Source organism: Prosopis cineraria, unplaced genomic scaffold (genome assembly GCF_029017545.1).
Source record: "Prosopis cineraria cultivar Desert tree isolate PC_DT_omini unplaced genomic scaffold, ASM2901754v1 PC14, whole genome shotgun sequence".
NCBI lineage: Eukaryota > Viridiplantae > Streptophyta > Magnoliopsida > Fabales > Fabaceae > Prosopis > Prosopis cineraria.
This window is the reverse complement of record NW_026555345.1, coordinates 13587702-13598834: the sequence shown is the minus strand read 5'-3', so window position 1 is coordinate 13598834 and position 11133 is coordinate 13587702. Positions and strand designations below refer to the sequence as shown.

General features: G+C 34.4%; 1 protein-coding gene across 1 annotated transcript; it reads left to right on the top strand.

The window, feature by feature from the left end:
* Nucleotides 1–267: 267 nt before the first annotated feature.
* LOC129292332 (uncharacterized) lies at nucleotides 268–981 on the top strand. Its single transcript, XM_054929905.1, has 2 exons — nucleotides 268–352; nucleotides 437–981. The coding sequence occupies exons 1-2, from the start codon at nucleotides 268–270 to the stop codon at nucleotides 979–981; spliced, it is 630 nt and encodes a 209-aa protein (XP_054785880.1).
* The last annotated feature ends 10152 nt before the right edge of the window (nucleotides 982–11133 follow it).

Below are 11133 nucleotides of genomic sequence, written 5' to 3'. Positions count from 1 at the left end.
GGCTCGAGTAGTTCTATAGCACCGGGCAAGAAAAGTTTTGTTAGAAGATCACAGACTCGAGGAACATTTCAGAGGGGTGGTTTTAGCAGTTCTGGTGTTCCATAACCATCCCGACAGGCTTCTAATATGCCTGCCCCAACTTTAAGTACAGCTCGACCACCACCATGTGCTAAGTGTGGGTGGTCACATCCTGGGAGGTGTTGGGCATGTTTTAAATGTGAGAAACCTGGCCATCTAGCAAGATAATGCCCCAAGGGAATAGTGGAGATGGTAGAGCAGAGATTTACCATTCTAGGACGAGTCTACACACTATCTCAGAAGGAGGCAAGAGTGTCATTGAATTTGATAAAAGGTATTATTTCTATCTGCAAGCAACAAATTGAAGCATTATTTGATTCTGGTGCTACACATTCATTTATTTCATATGAATGTGTAGAGAGTTTGGGACTTCCTTTACATGAATTGCCTTATGTGATTAAATTGTCTACGCCATCTAGGTCGTTTGATATGACCAATAAGGCATGTTTGAATATAGAAGTAAAGTTTGAAAATCATTCGACCACTCTAGATTTAATCCAGATTCCTATAAAAGGTTTGGACGTGATTATCGGTATGAATCAGTTGATGGCAAATAATGCCACCTTGAACTGTGCTAGGAAGATAGTTTTGTTACCTGTACATACTACACTGGTTAATATTCCTAGCGAGTCTAAGCTTTTATTAGTGGTACAAGCAGAGAAATTGATGCAACAAGGGTGTATGGCTTATATAGTTTTCTTCTCAGTGCATGGGGTCTACGATAGAAGTATTGATAAGATTGGGGTAGTGAATGAATTCCCTGAGGTATTTACGACTGAAATGTCCGGTTTACCTCCAGAAAGGGAAGTGGAGTTCACCATAGACCTAGTGCCAAGAACTGAACCAATCTCAAAAGCACCATATCAGATGTCACTAATGGAGTTAGCTGAGTTGAAGAAGTAAATAAAGGAGCTACTTGAAAAAGAATTTATTAGACCTAGTGTGTCATCTTGGGGACAACCTGTGCTATTTGTTAAGAAGAAGGATGGTAGCTTACAGCTTTGTATTGATTATAGACAGTTGAATAAGGTGATGGTGAAGAACAAATATCCTTTACCAAGGATTGATGATTTGTTAGATCAATTGGTGGGAGCTTTGGTTTTCTCAAAAATTGACCTAAGGTCAGGATACCATCAATTGAGAGTGCGCTTGGAGGATGTACCCAAGACGGCTTTCCGTACCAGATATGGGCATTATGAGTTCCTAGTCATGCCATTTGGGTTAACAAATACTCATGTAGTTTTCATGGACTACATGAACCGTATATTTAGGCCTTACCTAGATCAGTTTGTTGTGGTATTTATTGATGACATTCTGATATATTCTGAAAACGAGGAGCGGCATGCAAAGCATTTGAGAATTGTGCTACAAATTTTGAAGGACAACAAGCTCTATGCCAAGCTTAGCAAGTGTGAGTTCTGGCTATGAGAGGTTCGATTTCTAAGACATGTTGTGTCGGCAGAAGGGATTACGGTGGATCTATATAAAGTGGATGCGATGTTGAAATGGGAAAGACCTAGTTCTGTGACTGAAATACAGAGTTTTCTAGGATTGGCTAGATATTATCATAGATTTATCCAAGGTTTCTCTTAGATAGCTTCATCATTGACTAAGTTGACTCGAAAAGATCAGCCGTTCATTTGGGATGACAAGTGCGAGATCGCATTTCAAAAGTTAAAGGAGAAACTGACTACGGTACCGGTGTTGATTATTCCTAATCCATAATTGCCATATGAAGTATATATAGATGCATCTCTAAAAGGTTTGGGATGTGTGTTGATGCAAGATGAGCGAGTAGTGGCTTACGCCTTTAGACAGCTCAGGCTACATGAAAAAAATTACCCCACTCATGACTTAGAGCTTGCTGCAGTTGTGTTTGCACTAAAGATTTGGCGGCATTATTTGTATGGAGCAGTGTTTAGTATTTTCAGTGACCATAAGAGCCTGAAATATTTAATGGATCAGAAGGAACTTAATATGAGGCAGAGAAGGTAGATAGAGTTCTTAAAGGACTATAGCTTCAAAATTAAATACCATCCGAGGAAAGCAAATGTGGTTGCAGATGCCTTAAGTCGAAAGTCATTGCATGTCGCTTATTTAATAGTGCAAGAGCACAAATTGCTAGAATCCTACTTGGATATTCAGCATGACTCACCAGAATTCACTTTGTGTGGCCTACATTCCATAGAGATTACCAATGAGTTTTGGAGAGAGTTAAGGACAGCACAGCTTAAGGATGAGTATCTATTGAAAATTTAAGAAGATGTGAAGGAAAGGTGAACCACAAACTTTGGTTTCAGTGATGATAGATATATTGTATATTGAGATCGGGTTTGTGTACCAGATGAGGGTGATTTGAGAAAGAAAATTCTGAATGAGGCACAAAAGAATAGATATACAATTCACCCTAGAGAAACTAATATATACCAGGATATGAAGCGGTATTGGTGGTGGCCTGGAATGAAAAGAGATGTCACAGATTTTGTGTCTCAGTGTTTAATTTATCAAAAGGTTAAAATTAAGCATCAGAGACCAGCAAGAACTTTACAACTACTAGAGATACCGAAGTGGAAGTGGGATAGTATATCTATAGATTTCATTTCAGGATTACCAAGAACCCAATCCAGTCATGATTCTATCTGGGTGATTGTAGATAGGTTGACAAAGTCAGCCCATTTCTTGGCAGTATGAATAAGTGATTCATTAGAGAAGTTAGTAGAGATCTACATTCGAGAAGTTGTGAGATTGCATGGGGTGCCAAAGGACATTGTCTATGATCATGACCCGAGGTTCACTTTGAACTTTTGGAAAGCGTTACAGAGAGTAATGGGTATTGAATTAAGATTCAGCATAGCGTATCATCCACAGACTGATGGACAGATAGAAAGGACTATATAGACTCTAGAAGACATGTTGAGAGCTTGTGCCTTAGAACTAAGAGGAAATTGGGATAGCCATCTTCCTTTGGCTGAGTTTGCCTATAATAATAATTTCCACTCCAGTATAGGGATGGCTCCCTATGAGGCATTATATGGAAGAAAATGTCAATCTCCTCTTTGTTGGGTTGAATTGAGTGAGAGAGGCATTATGGGTCCTGATATTGTAGACTAAACGACGCAAAAGATTCCAATGATAAGGCAAAAACTTCTAACGGCTCAGAGTAGGCAAAAGAGTTATGCGGATAAACAGTGAAGGCCGTTGGAGTTTACGGTTGGTGACCATGTTTTTCTAAGAGTTTCACCTGTGACAGGAATCAGGAGGTCAATCAGAGTAAAAAAATTATCTCCTCGATTCATAGGTCCATTTGAGATTCTCAGGAAAGTTAGGCCAGTTGCCTACCAAATCACCTTGCCACCACAATTATCTAGGATTCATGATATTTTTCATGTTTCTCAACTAAAGAAATATCAACCTGATCCATCTCATGTGATTGAACCCGAAGAGGTAGAGCTGCAAGAGAATATGACATATCGAGCAGAGCCAGAACAAATAGTGGATATTAAAGATAAGCAATTACGGAACAAGACTATTCGACTGGTTAAGGTGGTGTGGAAAGGAATGGCTCCTAGTAATGCTACCTGGGAGACAGAGGACAAAATGAAGCAACAATATCCTTATCTGTTTCCCTATGTGTGTGTTGTGGTTGTTCTTGAATTTTGGGGGAAAAATTCCTTTAAAGGAAGGGAGAACTGTAACATCCTAAAACTTTAAATCTGGAAAAATGGATTAATTAAGGGATAAATTAGTTAAAAAATATGATTAATTTATTTAATTATGTTTTTGGGTGGCTAATTGGATTTTTAGGTCATATTTGGCTCTAAATTGAGATAGGATGAAAGTCGGATCAAGTCGAAAAGCATTAGGGGGAGCAAAATCAAGTTGTTGCTCGCTGCGCCATGAGTCGCGGCTTATGTGGCATGCACAGCAGGCAACTTAAATTTTCGGGAATCAACAGAAAAAATCAGATTTTGGGGTGGAAAACCTAGAGCACGAAGGGGGAAACTTTAGGCATTGCTAGGGCATCAATTTGAAAGGATTTTGAAGATCATTTGAGCCTTCAAACTCTTGGGTAAGTTTCCTACCCTTCTCCTCTATCTTTTCATATCATTTTCTATGGGATTTGAAAGAGTGAGAATTTGGTCTGATAGCATTAAGCCATGAGTCAATGTTTTGAAGGTTTCTATTGACTATAAAGGTTTAATTTAGGTTTATTGATCTTGGATATGTAGTAATATGAAGCTACTTTGTTGTTTAGTAGGAGTGGGATCAAGCTTTATCTTGATCATAGGGTGTTGAAGTGTGATAAGTTGAGATATTGAGTTTTATGTTATGATAGAATTAGAAAGTGACTTGAAGGAATGAAGTGAACAAATTCTAATCTTGACAAGTGTATTTGTTGAGAATTTGAGTGAGAAGTGGGAGAATTGGGAACTTATTATTAGCTAATGGTACTTGTGTTAATTGAAAATTAACATATAATACTTGTTGATGTAGATTGTGGTGTGGGAAGACTTACCTTGACACAAGAAGAAATTTAATACCACGAGTAACCCTTTTAGTAACAAAAGGATTGAGGTAACTAGATAATTTGCATTGTTTATTACCTTGTATAAGTTATTCTCAAGTTGCTTTTCTATGAGTTGTTGAGTATATATGCATAAATTCTTTAAAGGTTAACTATTTTTAGAAAAAGTGGAGTATTGGTTTGTAAAATTCTATATTTTTGAAGTAAATGGAAATATTTTGCTATGCTTGTTTGAAAAGTTGATTATGCATGGTCAAGTAGAGATATGTAGTGAAATGTGGCATATTAGAGGGTGGGAGGTCACCCTAGTGGAGATAGTGAAGATTTAAGTCCATATGGCATTGCTAGCACCTCGGGACACCAAGTGTAGCATTTACTCTCCTTAGTGCCCGAAAATGGGTGCGGTATTGGAGACTTACCCTCCTTAGTACCCAAAAGGGTGCGGAGTTGGAGACTATACTACTTAGCATCCGTAGGATGTAGTGTTGGAGTAACGACACCCCAATTACTTGTAATAGGGGGAAACAGTAGTCCGGAAGTGGTTTAGCATACCTTGGCCGGGTAGTCCTACCATAGATGGTGAGCTTGGGGACAATACATGTGATTCAGTTCTGTGAAATAGCCTACTGGTTTGGTCGGGAGTATTGGAGGACCGGATGGTTAGGGATCATGCATGTAAATTTATGGTGATATTATATAATGTGATTATGTCACTTATTTTAATGCTTGTTTATAACTTAGCTTGTTAATCAATAATGTAGATTATCTTAGCTATTGAGATTTTTATCTCACCCCATGGATTATCATTTTTACAGGTTCTACAGTTGAGATTGAGCGTGGGAAGGAATCAGGCAAGGATTTGTAGATTTGCTACATCGAATAGTAACGCCCGATTTTGGTTTGAGTAGTGTACATAAACTTGTTATAATATTATATGTTGCCAACTAAGAATGCATATCATTTTGATTGGTTGCACTTGTTTCATACTATGTTGTTTTGTATTTTAGCCTAATATGGTATGTGATGTGAATATGTGGGAATTTTTATGGTGATGGGTTAAAATACTAATACAAGTGCAAGGAATGTTTTATCTAAGTGGTGATAATGTATTGGTAATGTATTATGTGGCAATAGAGGCCAAATAGTGCTTGTAGTGCTAATTGTGCATTTTGGCCATATTAGGCAAAATGGCCATTGAGTGGCCAAATTTTGTGTTTGATTATTTTTGTGTGTTTGATTGGTCACTCAAGTGTATTTTGGTCTATTGGACTTGGTTCAAGGCTCACAATGGATTAATGGTATAAGTTATGAGTTTTGGGTACTTAGATGGTTGAAAATTTCTTTAAAAAACTGACTTTTACATCCGAGTGTTTAAAATTCTCATATAGTGTCGGATTGTAACGAAACTTGTACCATTAGTTATCTTATTGAATAAGCTTCACGTGGGCGCTTGAATCACTCTAATCGGACATCGGATGTAAAAATGGCGTGTGTTCAAAGTTTGTCCAGAAAAGTTGTCATGACAGCATTGCTGTCAGGGATAAGTATGCTACGGCGCATTTTGCGCAAGCCGCAGTGCATGGTACAGCAAGAAAACATGGCATTATGTGCCACAAGCTGCGGTGCATGTACCAAAACACTCAAAAATGACATTTTTGGCTCTGTTTTAAAGTGGTTTGCTTCCCAAAACTTTTCTATGCTTCCAATGCCTTTATAAATCATTAAGTTTGAGCTCAAACTATCAATTTAAAGGGTTTTTATAGGATCCCAAATATTCCTCAATTATTTTTAAAAGATTATTAGTTTTAACCCTTTTATATATAATGTGAGATTAGGAGCAAATCCTTGCTCCTAATTATGATTGGTTGTTGTGATTGTGTGGTGAATTTTGGTAATGTCAAGGTGGACATTACACATGACAGCAAAAATGACCAAACTTGTAACATGTCCAACTTTTAATCCGACCATTAAATCTTTTTAAAATTTGGTACATTACTAGCAATCATTAAGAAGGACATGTGAGCTTTAAAATTACTTCGGTCGAGGATCGAATGACAAAATGACACCTCTCAGAAGTTGGCCCAGGAGGGCTGTCATGACAACAACTTTTTTACCCCGCTTTCGCCTAGCTTGCTTCTATGCGCTATAGGTAAAACATACAACTTTTTTTAAAAGGTTTTAAATGTTTATTTTGCAATCATGTATCTGTTTAGTGATTTAAATGATTGTTTCCTAAGTTGGTTTTAGGATCAACTCCTTAACTACACTTGGTTTATTTGAATTGTGTGATTTTTTTGGATAACACTTGGCGCAAGTGTTACACTTTCTCACATTTTCTCTTCTCCTAGTTTTGATTTCAGTTTGGTTTTGCAAGATCGATTTTTGTAGATTTTGCACATGCACAACGACACATGCTACTGAGATCCCCACACACAAATTAAACCTCTCTCTGCGCCACAACCCGCTCAAACTCCAATCTAGCCCTCTTGTAAGGCTGTCTAATGATTCATTAGCTACATTAGTCTTCCAAAAGCATCATTAATCAAAATTCACTTAATTTTATCACTATACCCTTCTAAACACTTAAGATTCTCATATTTAAAATCTAGGATGTTACATGAATCATTGCCTTTATATAATATTTTAAAACAACTTCTCTATAGATTTGGATATGAACACATTTTTCATTTGTTGTATTTTTTTGGGAATAAACAAAAAAGGTTATTAATAAATAATCATAATATACGTGTTTTTACAAATAAATAACTTATTGAACGTCAACTCGTGTGTGAACTAGACATGTATCTTAAATAAGGTAAGCAACCACATATAATAATGGGAAAATAACAATAAAATCCCTTTGAATTGTATAAATGACAATTCAATCTCTCAAAATGTCATAATTTTACTGAAGTTCCTAAGAACTTTTCTTTCATGGATGAATTTATATAAATGACCAAAATTCCCTTTGTAGCAATATCAAGAATTTGACATGCGAAGTTGTGATCTACTATTGCATTGTCATGAATATAGGAAACAAAGTTGTGATTATTTAGATAAAACTTGTAATCATTACTTATTATTTCCAACACTTGTAGTAATTTGAGGAATTTAACATATGAACTTGTGATTTGCTATTACACTGTTGTGAATATAAGAAGTAAAGTTTTAATTATTTTAATAAAAATTGTGATCATTACTTTTTATTTCCAACACTTATAACAATATCAAAAATTTGACATGAAAAGTTATGATTTGTTATTGCATTGCTGCAAATATAAAAGGAAAAGTTCTAATTTTTTAAGCAAAATTTATGCTAATTTTATTTCTAATAAGGGCAATTTATTCATTTATATAAATTTGATAATGAAAGAAAAGTCCCTAGGGACTTCAATGAAAAGATTGAATTTTAACGGATTAACTTGTTATTTATATAATTTGAAAGGACTTTATTGTCATTTTCCCTATACTAATTCCTAGACATGTATCAAATAGATAACTTCATTGCAAATTAATGAAATATCATAAATTGGGATATAAAAGCATTCATATATGGTGGTTCAAGACCATATTCCATTATTCTCTTAAAGAAAGATGATCTAAATTCCTTAATGCATTTATTTAACAATCAAGTTTTCATATAAACTCTTCAGAATATTCAATAATACTAAATCACCAGTATAGAAAATGTTATCTAAATCATCTGTAAATGCTAGGACTTTTTAAATCACTACCACAACACCGGTTTAGATATAGGAAATTTAGAAAGTCTAGGACTTTCTAAACTAATTAAACAACTAGTTTAGAAAATAAATTTCTAAACTAGTTAAACACTAGTTGTTTAACTAGTTTAAAATGTTGACCTATAATAACAGAAAAAAACAGAAATAATCTTCTAAACTAGTTATAAAATGATAACCTCTTTAGAAAGTACATTTTCTAAACTAGTTAATATTATAGTCAGTTTAGAAACTAGTCTTTTGTTTAAATATTTCCCTTGTTTTATTTACAACCCCATGTTTTCTAAGACAAATTTTTCATACAACCTACAAATAAAAACTAGACAGTCCAATCCAGTACAATCTAACATAATCAATAACTAATATAAATTAATCAATTGAAATAATATTCAATTCAAATATCTAATTCATATAAATCTTAAAATATGTACAATTGAACATTGCAACAAACTAATCAAACTAACAATTGCTAGATAAAAAACTCTAAAAAACTACTTACTACCTCATATGAAGCTTTATAAAAAACTTCATCCACCATTGCTTGACCTCATTAATATCCTCCCTAGGGAATGGTTCAGTAAGCTCCAACATTTGAAAGTGAAAAACCAAAGCAATTAGTAAATTCCAAAGGAAGGGAAAAAAAAAGTCCAAGTAAAAAACCAAAGTAATACATTTATCTCTTAGGTGAAGGAAGTCATGACATGCTTGATAATGTTAAAAATGTGCCACATGACATACAAGCCACATAATTGATATTTCTTTGATTGTCCACAACTCTGTAAAAGAACAACAAAATGAGTATTTTTAAAAATTAAGTAGATTTATCTACCAAGAAATATGCTCTTACCTTTGGCTTGATCTATATAGGGCCTTTGATCTCATGGGTATGCTTCCCCAACTCGACATGCTAGTACAACTTCATAACCATATCATCAACATTACAAAGTCAACAATCACTAATAAATATGACAAATGATGCCTTATAGTGAAGGGAACTTACTGGTCCACTGTCTTTGTTAAATCTTTCCCCACTATATAGTGAAGGGAGCACAAGAAGAGGATGGTGTTGCTCTTATGATAAGAAGTGCCAACTATCAATGGCCACTATAGAAAAACATTAATAGGAGTTAGAGAAAGAAAATTCATAAAATTATAATGAAATACAAATTTTTTTTATTTGTTGATATATGGTGCAATATAGCATTCCTTTCCTTCAGAAAACCTTTAAGATATATATATATATATATATATATCCTTTAAGGTGGGGGTGTGTGTGTGTGTGTGTATGTGTGTGTGTGTCTCTAAGCTCAGAAGTGTTCCCAACCTTTTAGGTGTGATGTAACATCCATAATTTTTAAATCTAGAATAAATTCCTAATTAAAGGAGAAATTAGTTAAAAATGATTAATTAATTTAATTATATTTTAGGGTTGTTAATTGGCTTTTTAGATCATATTTGGCTTTAAATTGAATAAGAGTGAAAGCTGGATCGAATAATGTTGCATCGTGGGGAGTAAAAGTGAGATTTTGCTCTCTATGTCGTGAGTCGTGGCTTGTGTGCCTTGAGTTGTATTGCATGACACAGCTAGACAGCTCAAAAATGTGAAAATTAATAGAAAAAAGGTAGTTTTGGTTGAGGAAAACCTAGAACTTGAAGGAAAAAGATTTCACCACAACTAGGGCTTTAATTTGGGTATTTTAGAAGCTAAATTAGATCCTTAAAATGTTTGGTAAATTTACCACTTCTCTCATCTATCTTTTCATCTTATTTTCAGGGATTTAAGAAGTGAGTAAATTTACTTTGAATTGATAAGGCTATGAGTCTATATTTTAAAGATTTCATATGACTCTAAAAGCTTGATTTAAGTTTCTTAACCTTGGATAAGTGATAATATGAAGTTTAGGTGTTGTTTGGAATGAGTTGAATCATACCCTAGTTTAATTATGGGGTTTTAAAGTGTGACAAGTTGAGATATTAAGTGTTATGTTGTGATAAAACTACAAGGAATCTTGAAGGGATTGTGTGCAGTAGTTGTAACCTTCACTAGCTTCTTTATTTAGAATAGGAGTGAAAAGTAGGAGAATTAGAATGATATAGGTAGTTAATAATGCTTGTATTAATTAAAAATTAATAAACAATACTTATTATTGTAGATTAAGGTGTGGAGAACCTTGCTACTATCCAATAGGAGATTTAGTATCACGGGTAATCCTTTTAATAACAAAAGAGTTAAAGTAATTAGATAATTTACATTATTTATTATCTTGTAAAAGTTATTTGCAAGTTGATTTTGTATGATTGGTTATATATATATATATATTTGTGAAAGTTAAATATTTTAGAAAATGTGTGGAGTATTGATTTATAAAACTTCATGTTTTTGAAGTAAGTGGTAAGATCTATTATATTTGTTTAGAAAGTTATTATGCATAGTCAAGTGGAGATATGTAATAAAATATGGCATGTTAGTGGGTGGGAGGTCACCCTAATGGAGTTAGTAGAGATAAATTCATATAGTACTACTAGCACCTTGAGATGCCAGGTGCAACTTTTATTTCTCTTTAATGCTTGAAAAGGGTGCAATATTAGGGAGTTACTCTCCTAAGTACTCGGAAGGGTGCAAAGTTAGAGACTTTGCTCCTTAGTATCCATAAGATATGATGTTAGAGTAATGACACCTTAATTACTTGTTATAAGGGGATCCTATAGTCCAAAAGTGGTTTAAGATGCCTTGGCCAAGTAGTCCTACTATGGATAGTAAGCTTAAGAACCAAACACATGGTTTGATTT

Excerpts from the sequence above, each read along its gene's own strand:
- LOC129292332 (XM_054929905.1), top strand. The coding sequence starts at position 268 with ATGGTAGAGCAGAGATTTACCATTCTAGGACGAGTCTACACACTATCT. Across the intron at positions 353-436 it reads GTCATTGAATTTGATAAAAG|AGAGTTTGGGACTTCCTTTA; the intron begins GTATTATTTCTA and ends ATGAATGTGTAG.